Source organism: Phycodurus eques, chromosome 9, assembly GCF_024500275.1.
Source record: "Phycodurus eques isolate BA_2022a chromosome 9, UOR_Pequ_1.1, whole genome shotgun sequence".
Classification (NCBI taxonomy): domain Eukaryota; kingdom Metazoa; phylum Chordata; class Actinopteri; order Syngnathiformes; family Syngnathidae; genus Phycodurus; species Phycodurus eques.
In genome coordinates this window covers 13343499-13355696 of record NC_084533.1, presented here as the reverse complement: position 1 = coordinate 13355696, position 12198 = coordinate 13343499, and the positions used below count along the sequence as shown (strand labels likewise).

General features: G+C 40.5%; 2 protein-coding genes across 2 annotated transcripts; both read left to right on the top strand.

Moving 5' to 3' along the window:
• Window positions 1-94: 94 nt before the first annotated feature.
• Window positions 95-3474, top strand: LOC133407663 (solute carrier family 25 member 53-like). Its single transcript, XM_061685775.1, has 2 exons — window positions 95-431; window positions 594-3474. Exon 2 carries the CDS (start codon window positions 601-603, stop codon window positions 1471-1473), a length of 873 nt encoding a protein of 290 aa, XP_061541759.1. The 5' UTR covers window positions 95-431; window positions 594-600; the 3' UTR covers window positions 1474-3474.
• A 349-nt stretch (window positions 3475-3823) lies between these two features.
• On the top strand, window positions 3824-10337 carry tmsb1 (thymosin beta 1). The gene is made up of 5 exons (XM_061686376.1): window positions 3824-3933; window positions 4533-4633; window positions 9017-9049; window positions 9195-9302; window positions 9776-10337. Exons 2-5 carry the CDS (start codon window positions 4534-4536, stop codon window positions 9805-9807), a joined length of 273 nt encoding a protein of 90 aa, XP_061542360.1. The 5' UTR covers window positions 3824-3933; window position 4533; the 3' UTR covers window positions 9808-10337.
• Window positions 10338-12198: the final 1861 nt, after the last annotated feature.

The following is a 12198-nucleotide window of genomic DNA, read 5'->3' as shown; positions in this document are numbered from 1 at the left end:
TATAAGATGTATTTTTGAAACAACGCGTGTCAAAGTCCCCAACTCACAGGACAACATGTTGTAATTTCCTGGATCATTTATAGTTGGGTACGGCACGCCCATGTAAAATGTTTGATTGATAGAAAAAACCGACCAATCCCTGACAACATGACGTCTTAATCTTGACCAATAGTTATTCTAAAGGGGGCGGGGCTATAATGGTTTAACGCACCGCATTCTGTTGTGTGTGCGCGCGGCTACTTACAGCTAGAACTGATGAAGGGTGACCGCTTTCTTTTTGTAAATTCTTATTGTGGAGTAAAATAGAAGAACATGTTATCATAACGTGGGGCATGCTAATTAATGTTGATGTTTCCTCCCTTTTCGAGTTGACATCGAGAAGTCAATGGTGCTGCTGCTGTGGATTTTGTTGTATCGTGACATTTGAAAGAGTAAGTACATATTTTGCTTAATTATTATGTTTGTTCAAATTAGATTTTTATGGTTGGAAGTTTTTTTTTTATTCCAAGGATTATTTGTTATTTATATGAGTGTATGGCAGTCTGGAATGAGGGTGAGGCAGTTGAAATTGATTAGTGATGTCATTTTTTCAGCTCAAGGATGGCAGGAAGTGCCAAGCCTACACAAGATGAAGAGGTCCTGAGGCCCTCAAAGACACGTTTCCATAGCTATCTCCATGGTGGAACTTCAAGCTTGTTCTCCACACTTATTGTCTTCCCAGTCTACAAGACTGTTTTCCGCCAGCAAATCCACAACATTCAGGTTTACCGGGCAGTAGCGCAGCTCCACAAAGAAGGTCTTGTGAAGCTCTACAGGGGGGTGACCCCACCGTTACTGATGAGGACACTCAGTGGTACACTGCTCTTTGGACTTCAAGATACCTTGCTCCGCCTGCTCTCCCTGGCCTCCTTCAGTGTCATCCCGTCCTCTGTGCTTCCTGCTGCGGCGGGGCTCGGTGTAGGAATGATCGAAGCGGTGCTATTTACACCTTTTGAGCGTGTTCAGAATGTGTTGCAGAGCGGACACAACGACCGCCGCTTACCAACACTAAAGAGTGTTCTTGTTAAGCTGAAAGCCCAAAAGCTGGCCTCTGGATACTACCGCGCCTTCCTGCCCATTGTGGCTCGTAATGCCTTGGGCAGCTCCCTTTACTTTGGCCTGAAAGGACCCTTGAGTGCTGCTGTGACCGGGCAGGGGCTCTCCCCATTAGCGTCCTCCTTCATTTCTGGGACTGTGGCTTCCATGGCGATCAGCCTGACCCTGTTCCCTCTGTCTGTGCTTGTGGCCAACATGCAGGTGGAGGTGCAGACAGAGGTGAAAGGCGTGATGGCCTGCTGGAGGATGCTGTGGAACTCCCGGCAGAGGAGTGTCCTATTACTGTACCGCGGAGGTGCCTTGGTTATTCTGAGATCGTGTATCACCTGGGGAATCACCACAGCCATCTATGACAGGCAGCAAAAACACTCAAGCTGAGCAGCTGTTTCTAGAAATAATCGAACAGAAATTCAATACATCCCACTGTGCATCTATTGGATTTTCTCAACTTTAAGCAAAATAGAATTGGTAAATTGCTGCTCAAAGAAGGGTATAGCTGATGTAGACAAAGTCTCCACTCTATATCAATGTAGTATGACTCCTTTAGTTATTGTATTTCAACAAGCAGTTAGGGATACTCAACTTTCAGATGACATTTTAGTATGAAGTAAGAAGATGAACTTCAGATGAAGATTGGCCTTCTCTAAACTTTCGCAAGCACATGTCAAGCTGTCCAATGTTTCAACAACTTGCCATTCTCAAGGATTTGAATGTGTTAAAAAAAAAAAAAAAAGGATGTCCGCTTCTATGCCATTCTGTGACTCTTCCAGTCCCTCTATACTCTATCTCTGTTATAACCTGCTGAGCTGATGACACTGACGCTCTACGCTTAGTGACCACTTCCGTTGAAAACATCCTGTTTGAAACCTCGCAATGGTAAAATACTGTTGATCAAATGTTGGGTGTCGTCTTGGTCTTATGATGTCGAAATGTGAACAGAATTAAGAGGACTGTTTAAATGCCAATTTTAATTGAACAGGGAAAGTTGTTGGTCAATTGATGGATTAAACACCTGTTGTGTGCCCTTCAGCTACTTGTTAGAGAACAGCAAGTTGTCTGAAAAGTACTGAAAATGTCACAGTTGGAAGTGCATTGAAAAGTTTCAAGGTCAAATTAAGTTCATCTGTAAAGGTTTTAGTGCATTTTAGGTTCATCCTGAAATTTCACCCAAAAGCCGAATATTCCGAAGTTTTTGAGAGTAGTTTATACAATAATGTAACCATAAATCATGACTATAAAAAGAAATTGTTTAAAAAAACAAAACAAGAAGCCATCTTCATTTAGAAAAAAAAAGTCATTTATTCCCTGTTTCGACTTCCATGTTGGAAACCCCAAAATAAGGGTGCTGGTGACTCTCATGTGCCTACTGTATAAAAGTACTCAAGAATCAGAACAGCTGAATAATGAATAATATCCTTTGTGTATTTTGGAGAGAAATATTTAAAAAGTGATGGATTTGTGTTCAATATGTAACGTTAAGGGTGTAGAGGTGGGATGCGGATGTTTTAATGGATTGAAAGAGTGGTAAGCGAATCCACCAAGCACTATTATTCTTGGAATGTAGATAAAATCACTCAACAAATTCAAAACATGCAAAAGAAACCTCAATATATACAAGTATAGTACAGTTTAGTCAATTAGAATATCATATAAATAGCTTAGGTCAAAAAGTTCAATTCTTATATTGGACAGCTTCATTAAATACACAGAAAAACGCTTTTCAGAAGGCCAATTTCTACCTAATTTTTATTAAAATTCAGTTCGGTTGTTTCTTGTGTAATATTCTAATAGGTTGAGATCGTGAGTTGTGGGTTTTTGTTAGCTGTAAGCCGTAATCATCTAATCATAAAACTATTACCATCACATATTTTATTTTGTGTTTAGTAAAGCTATATACTACACTGGTTTCACTTTTTGAATTGAAAATTTGAAATATTTAAATTTATCAAGGTGCACCTGGACTCTCACCGTTCACAAAATCTATACTGTATAAAATAAGACCTGTGTTGGAAATATGTGTCCTTTACAAAAACAATAATGCTCAGTTTTGATTGAAACTGTCAGGGGTAGTATTAAAGTAAGAATACAAAAATTAATGTGATTGATGACAGTTGTGTAGAATTGCAGTGCATCATACTAAAAGTTGTTACTGCAACAATGTATTGTTTAAGGAATGTCTTTCTTGACAGTCTCCATCAGAATTGAGCATTAATATGTTTGTGAAGCCACAATTTTGTATACGTTCGCATATTTAATTGTATTAGATTGTGCAATTGTAGCCTGTGAAGTGTAAATATATAGCTGTAGAAAAAAAGCAATTGACGTTACACTAGTCATGGTTTTGCCTTATTTTCTATTAAAGCAAATATTTGTCATGCACTTTAGTGGTTTCTGTTTGTTTTAGTTTTTTGACATATCAGTATGCCATACCCTTTTTAGTCCTCTAGATGGTGGTATATCACAAATAACCACCAAGCTCTTCATTCACCCGACCCCCCCCCCCCCCCCCAACAATTGAAGTTCACCGAGTTTCCTGGCAAAACTCAAAGACAGTTCACTCTATAACTTGCATGCCCTGGCAGGAGCAAAGAATTGTACCCTGCTGTTGCAATGCGGGAATGAATAACCATGGCCGTTGCCAAAGGGGCCGCCTTTAATATTTAAATTGTGTCCAACCGAAGTGCCTGTGAACGCTGAGAGCCAATGGCAAAGGTGTGATGTTGGCATACAGCACATTGGGCGTGTTGCGTCGAGTTAATAACCTGTTTGTTTAGCTCGATTCCCGTCAGACTCCTCTTACCTGCCGATCCTTTATAACGCTACACAGCTCTACAACAGGTAAAATTATTGGCTGTATGTTTAGCTGCATGTGCATCCGACGTTGGTGCGCAAACGCGTATGTAATGTGTTGTAGCTGCACCTTCTGCTATAATTGAATTATAACTCGAAATTACTTTTTGAATGAACTGGTGTTTTCGCGGGACACAATGCATTGTCTTTGGGCACCTCCGTTTCTAATTTAAACAGTGCACACTTTACTTTGTACATATGCTTGTTATGCTTTAATCCTCTTCTAAACATGTCTCCTGCGTGCACCATTGGCTCTCTTGCCGCTTTATTTGTCTTGATGAATCACAATGACCGACATTAAATATGCCATTATATAACATTTGAACATGAATACAGTGCGTGTTATGAAATGTGTATTGTTTCTCGTGCCCGGGAGAGTTACGTAACTTCAGGGTTCAACCACGCGAAGGCATTTTCATGGGCTTGGCTTGTGTAGGCTACCTGTAGGGGCATGCAACACAGACCGCGCCCTTAGTGGTGAACACATAATTAGCTTGTGTTTAGTTATGATTGAGCAAGGCTTCACTTGAAAATTGTGATTTTGATTATCTTTGCTTTAAAAAAATTTTAAAAAAAAAAACTTGCAGAATGGACAACAATGCCGTCAATGACGAAGTAACGAAATTCAATAAAGAAAATCTGCGGAAGACGCCAACAACAGATAGAAGCAGACTTCCATCTCAAAACGGTAGGTAATAACTTTTGAGGACAATTAAATACCATTCAACGGCCTTCGGCTGTGCAACACCTCCTGGCCAACGGTTAATCGCACCTGCACGACTTTGGATCAAATGTGAACAGTGGATACACACCCAATGACAAACAATAACTCTTTCAGTTTACTTGATGCAGTGTAGTACAGTATGTGACTCAACGAGAGCCTCATTGGCCTCAGCAATGATCATTGATTTGTAAGATGTTTATGAAGTAGAAAATGATAATACAGATCTGCATTTTCACAACTTCTCCAACTGCATTTAAATATTAATAATGTGACTATGAATGTTCACTTTGAACCACTGGATTTGGCTCGTGTGTGTAAGTGCAAATAAACACATGAAATTATAGTTCAAAACAAACTTGAATAGTTTACATTAAACCAAAAAAAAAAAAAACAGTGCAACTGGAAAGTATTCACTTTTCGCACATTAAGTTGTTACAGCCTTATTTCAACATGGAATAAATTCCTTTAGGACCTGAACCATTTAAGGACTGTTCCATTTAATCCTACCCACGTTTCCAACCTGTTCAGCAGTATATTATGATCGACCGTGTCAAAAGGCGCACTGAGATCCAACAAGACCAGAATTGACACCTTTCCCAAGTCAGTATTCAATCGTATATTATTTAGCAATTTGATAAGACCAGATTCTGTACTGTGATGAGTTCGGAAACCTGATTGAAATTTGTCAAAAAGTCCATTTAAGTTCAAGAAAAATGAAAATAACTTTCTTAACAATCTGAGCTATGAAAGGGATATTTGAGAGGAGTCTATAGCTTGCTAACATGGAAGTGTCCAGCGTTCTATTTTTTAGAAAAGGTTTAATGGCATCTACTACTAAATAGCAAAAATCAAATGAAAAAGTCATTATGTGGTGTTGTGTGTAGAATTTGGGGGAAAAACTAAGTTTTTCTGTTTTGAACTAAGGCTTTATGATAACAAAATGTGCCGGCACGGTGGACGACTGGTTAGCACATCTGCCTCACAGTTCTGGGGACCGGGGTTCAAATCCCAGCCCACCTGTGTGGAATTTGCGTGTTCTCCCCGTGCTTGGGTGCGTTTTCTCCAGGCACTCCGGTTTCCTCCCACATCCCGAAAACATGCGTGCTAGGTTGATTGAAGACTCTAAATTGCCCGTAGGTGTGAATGTGAGTGCGAATGGTTGTTTGTCTCTATGTGCCCTGCGATTGGCTGGCGAACGGTTCAGGGTGTACTACGCCTCCCGCCCGAAGATAGCTGGGAATATCACGTTTGGTCGAAGGCGAGGAAGGCAAGGCAAAAACATGGAGGACCCAAGTGCAGGGAAGCAGGGAGGCAACGCAGTAGTATATAAAAAATTATATTTCCCAAAAAAACCAAAGGAAAACAAGGATCATGAAAAAGTCTAAATGCTAAATTAACAGAGTCCAAAATCTAAACACAAAGTAACAAAGAAACACTTGAGTAAACCCAAAACAAGAAACAAGACATGACTGAGCGACAACTGGCAACTATGACACGGCACAGACAGAGACAATGACACCTGACAACGACATACTGCAAAGACGTGTCAACGACAATGAACCGACAAGAAGTGAAAGAAACCAGGGAACTAAATACAAACAGATTGACGGGAGGAGGAACACCTGGACAAGACACGAGTGGCTGGAGAGCGCTGATTGGTCGACACAAGGTAGACGAGAACAGGTGGACACAACAACCAAATGAGCACACGACAAACATGGAACACAGGAAAACATGGACCAAAACTAAACACAACCCAAACCAAAACACGGACCATGACTGGGACAGGCTCCAGCAGCCCGCGACCCTAGTGAAGATAAGTGGTAGAGAAAATGGATGGAATGGATAACAAAATGTGGAAAAGGTGAAGCACTGTGAGATATTTCCGAATGAGCTAAAACCCCAATTCCAATGAAGTTGGGACTTTGTGTTAAACATAAATAAAAACAGAATACAATGATTTGTAAATCATGTTCAACCTATATTTAACTGAATACACTACAAAGACAAGATATTTAATGTTCAAACTGATAAACTTTATTGTTTTGAGCAAATAATCATGAACTTAGAATTTTATGGCTGCAACACGTTCCACAAAAGCTGGGACAGGTGGCAAAAAAGACTGAGAAAGTTGAGGAATGCTCATCAAATACGTGTTTGGAACATCCCACAGGTGAACAGGCTAATTGGGAACAGCTGGGTGCCATGATTGGGTATAAAAGGAGCTTCCCTGAATTGCTCAGTCATTCACAAGCAAAGATGGGGCGAGGTTCACCTCTTTGTGAACAAGTGCGTGAGAAAATAGTCGAACTGTTTAAGGACAATGTTCCTCAACGTACAATGCAAGGAATTTAGGGATTTCATCATCTAGCGTCCATATTATTATCAAAAGGTTCAGAGAATCTGGAGAAATCTGTGCATGTCAGCGGCAAGGCCGAAAAGCAACATTGAATTCCCGTGACCTTCGATCCCTCAGGCGGCACTGCATCAAAAACCGACATCAATGTGTCAAGGATATCACCACATGGGCTCAGGAACACTTCAGAAAACCAATGACAGTAAATGCAGTTCGGCGCTACATCCGTAAGTGCAACTTGAAACACTAATATTTATCAACAACACCCAGAAACGCCGCCAGCTTCTCTGGGCCCGAGCTCATCTAAGATGGACTGATGCAAAGTTGAAAAGTGTTCTGTGGTCCGACGAGTCCACATTTCAAATTGTTTTTGGAAATTCTGGACGTCGTGTCCTCTGGGCCAAAGAGGAAAGAAACATCCAGACTGTTATCGACGCAAAGTTCAAAAGCCAGCATCTGCGATGGTATGGGGCTGTGTTAGTGCCAATGGCATGGGTAGCTTACACATCTGTGAAGGCACCATTAATACTGAAAGGTACATACAGATTTTGGAGAAACATATGCTGCCATCCAAGCAACATCTTTTTCATGGACCCTCCTGCTTATTTCAGCAAGACAATGCCAAACCACATTCTGCACATGTTACAACAGCGTGACTTCGTAGTAGAAGCGTGCGGGTACAAGACTGGCCTGGCTGCAGTCCAGACTTGTCTCCCATTGAAAATGTGTGGCGCATTATGAAGCTTAAAATATGACCACGGAGACCACGGAGGCCCCGGACTGTTGAACAGCTAACCTGCAGAATTGTGTAGAATTTTGAGGGGAAAAACTAAGCTATTCCATTTTTAAATCAGGCTTTATGATAACAAAATGTGGAAAGAAGCACTGTGCGATATTTCCGAATGCGCTGTATATGACGTTTTTCTCTAAACACACATTTAAAAGTGGAAATGCTCTAAAAAGCATGGGAAAAAGAAGAGTTGTTAACCTGGACTTAAAAACATGCACACTTGGGGCTGACGTCACTTCTGTTGGCAACTTATTCCATTTGTGTGCAGCATAATAGCTAAATGCTGCTGCACCATGTTTGCTTTGGACTCTGTGCTCCATTATTTGACCTGAGTCTGTCGATCTCAGAGCCCTACTGGGTTTATATTCCATTAGCATTTCATTCATGTATTCGGGATTTAAACCGTTTGAGCTGCAGCTGTTTATTGCTCTTTTTAGGGAGTCCAGTCAGAAGACCATTACAATAGTCAAGTCTACTTGAGATAAAACCATGGATGAGCTTGTCCTGGTCTGCTTGACACATGCAAACCTTCACTCTGGATATGTTCTTCAGATGGTAAAAGGCAGTTTTAGTAATTGATTTGATATGACTGTTGAAAGTCAGGTCTGAACACCAAGGTTTTGGACTTGGGCTTTGGTTTTTAGAGAGAGTGACTCCAGGTATTTACTAACAGCAATTCTCTTTTCTTTATTGCCAAAAACAATTATCTGAGTTTTGTTGTGGTTTAATTGAAGAAGATTTTGGCTCATCCAGATATTTATCTGTTTTACCCTGTGACACAAAACCTCAATTGAACTGTAGTCATCTGGAGAGGAGACAGACACTGCTTGATATAACTGTGTGTCATCTGCATAGCTATGATAGTCAAAATAAAAATTCTGAAGAATTTGACACAAGAGTAGCATATACAGGCTGAACAGGAGGGGTCGAAGAACAGACCCTTGAGGGACCCCATAGGTCATTGCCATTCGATGAGACTGAACACTTCCAATGGTTTCAAAATAACTCCTTTCCTACAGGTAGGACCTGAACCATTTAAGGACTGTTCCATTTAGCCCTACCCACGTTTCCAACCTGTTCAGCAGTATATTATGATCTACCGTATCAAAAGCCGCAATGAGCTGTATATGACGTTTTTCTACCATCACTATTGTATCATCAATTCTTTATTCCTGTTTCTCTCCCTTTTGATATTTTTTAGAGATTGATGAGGAAAAGAAAATGATGAAAGAACGTAAGTATGTCATGAAAATAAATGCGTTGTGAAATGATCCTTTGAGAACAAGGATATTTTATTGTTATAGGACTAATTGCGCAAAAGCACTTTTTTGTCGACGCACCAGTTTACACAATAAAATGATAATTTGCTTTTCAAACAGCTTGTAGAATGGGCGACAATCCCATCAAAGACGAAGTGACGACCTTTAACGTGAAAAGGCTGCGGAAGACGTCAACACAAGAGAAGAACACACTTCCGACTCAAAGGGGTAGGTGGTAACTTTTGAGGACAATTCAATCCCATTCACCAGTCTTCGGGAGTGCAACACCTCCCGGCCAATAGCACCTGAAGACTTTGGCTCAAGGGTCATCTGTAACACACCCAATAAAAGAATAACTCCTAGTTCACTTATTATTGTGAAGCAGTTTAGTACAGTATGTGCCTTAACAAAAACCTCATTATACTCAACAATTATCATTGATTTGCATAATGCTTAGAAATAACATGAACATACAGATAAGCATTTTCACAATTGTATCAAATGCATTGGTAATTATTAATGACTTGACTCTTTATGGATGATCATTTTGAACCACTGGTTTTGTCTCTTGCATGAGAATACTGTTTATACAGGATACAGAATACTGTAGTTGAGATACATGACTTTTTTTTTTTTACTCCTGTCAGTATTGTATCATCAATTCTTTTTTTCTGTTTGTCTTCCTTTTGATATTTTTGTAGACATTGATGACGAAAAGAAAATGAAAGAATGACTCACCCCTTGCTCAAGCATGGCTTCGTCTCGCCTTCTTCCATATGATCCCGTCCCATCTCCTCCCTCCATGTGCCAACATGAGTTGATCAAAAAATATGTATTACTGCCTTAAAGTCATGCCATATCTTATATTTCTCTCTTTTTTTAAATGTAATTTAGAAATGAACAGAATGAAGTTTTGGTTTGCTTTTTAAGAAAGATTTTGACATTAATAATAATGAAACTCTGAAAATGTACCTTTTTTTTTCTCAGTAGTGCCATTTAGAAACTACTGTGGGAAATAGTCCAGAGGGTGGCTTTTTTATATAACAGTCCAGCTCAATGTCAACATTGTCAATGTTTAATTTGCCACAATGTAACGACAAGTCTTATATTTTAGATGTAGCAACAGGAAAAAAAGTGCAAAATAATGAAATTGTGAAATGATCCTTTGAGAACAAGCATTCTTTATTTCTATAGGACTAATTGTGAAAAAATATTTGTTTGTCAATGCACCTAATTACACAATAAAGATGTATGACAGTTCAATATATCATCCATCCATCCATTTTCTACACCACCTTATCCCAGTTGACTTTGGGAGAGAGGCAGAGTACACCCTGGATGGGCCACCAGCCAATCAGGCATCTACACAATGGTGAAACAAACAATCACACTCACATTCACACCTACAGTAGCCCATAAGCAATTTTGAGTCTTCAATCAACCTAAAATGCATGTTGGGCAAGCACGTGGAGAACATGCAAACACCACGCATGAACGCCGTAGCTGAGATTTGAACCCTAAACCTCTGAACTGAAGCCGATGTGCGTTGAGTTATGGAATAAGGTTTGGAAGTCAACTATCAGATTTACAACAGATCCAAGCCTGCCATAGAGGGTGGATTTACTACGAATGTCATGCATCAATGCATTGATGAAATCAGTGTTCTTTTACAACAAGTGTAGATGCACCTAAGTGAAACAGCAAGATCAAAGCAATGTGAACACATTTTGAAAAGGCTGATGAGCCAGTCAGGGAAATTGCATGAACTGGTTGAGCGTGTTTTGTTTCATGTAACTCGATTCCCTTAAGATAGTGCCAGCTGTTATTTTCCACAACAAGCTTGGTGAAACGTTCACAGGGCAGCAACTACTCATTGAATTAAAAAAAATTAACATCCATCCATCCATTTTCTGTACCGCTTATCCTCACTAGAGCCGCGGGCATGCTGGAGCCTATCCCAGCTATGTTCGGGCAAGAGGTGGGGTACACCCTGAACTGGTCGCCAGCCAATCGCAGGGCACATATAAACAAACAATCAGTCACACTCACATTCACACCTACGGGCAATTTAGAGTTTGAATTTACCATGCATGTTTTGGAGATGTGGGAGGAAACCGGAGTACCTGGGGGAAAAAAACACGCAGGCACAGGTAGAACATGCAAACTCCAGACAGGCGAGGCCAGATTTGAACCCAGGTCCTCAGAACTGTGAGGCAGATGTGCTAACCAGTCGGTCCACCGTGCTGCCAAATTGAAATTTACAGTATGATATAAAACATTCAAGATGATGAGTTCTCCCCTTCAGTGTGGGCCAAACGATCAACCTGTGCTGTGATGTTTGCTGCACAAGAAGAGCCAGCAAGCGCTGTGGGTGGAAAACTAGTGATTACATGCTTCACCATGACAACATGCCTGCTCACAATGCCTTGAGCATCTGAGAGTTCCTGGCCGAGAAGAACATTGCCATGCTGCCGCAACTGCTCTCCTCAGGCATCCTAGCTCATGTGATTCTTTTCCTTTTTCCAGAGCTCAAGGGGGTGCTCAATGGGAACTGTTTTGAAGACCTGACCACATCAAGTTGGCAAGATGGATGACGGAACTGCGGCGGATCCAGAAGCTGTTAGATTATTAAACTCGAACAGTGCTCTGAAGCCCTGACATCAGACCCCCTGACCCCATTCCTATTTATTCCGTCAGGAACGTGGAAATATCATGTAATATTATGTGCAATTCAAGTCCTGGCATTTGTATTTTTGCTGCATCCAATTTTTTGCTGCAATTTCCCCCCTTTGCACACATTCACAACTGCAATTTTTTAAAAAAAATCTTTATTTAAATCTTGTTTTATTGTATCTTATTTTCTTAATCTATTATGTATTTCACAAGTCTTGAGATTTATTGGGCTAATCTGGGACCTTGGGTATCAGATTTCGTGCCATATCATATGTAAACGTGTATTGGTATGACAAACTCCTTGTGATAGTGTGATAGACTCTAGGGGGATTCCTTTGATGGGAACTTTAGATACAAGTCCTCCAATTTTCCTGACACACCTCGTACAACACTACAGTTGCTGCTGTTGTTGTTGTAGTTGTGACTCAGCTTGTCCCAAAGTACAGTAAGT

Coding starts and splice junctions, on each gene's coding strand:
- LOC133407663 (XM_061685775.1), top strand. CDS start 601: ATGGCAGGAAGTGCCAAGCCTACACAAGATGAAGAGGTCCTGAGGCCC.
- tmsb1 (XM_061686376.1), top strand. CDS start 4,534: ATGGACAACAATGCCGTCAATGACGAAGTAACGAAATTCAATAAAGAA. Junction 9,050..9,194: donor AAAGAAAATGATGAAAGAAC/GTAAGTATGTCA, acceptor CTTTTCAAACAG/CTTGTAGAATGGGCGACAAT. Junction 9,303..9,775: donor CACACTTCCGACTCAAAGGG/GTAGGTGGTAAC, acceptor ATATTTTTGTAG/ACATTGATGACGAAAAGAAA.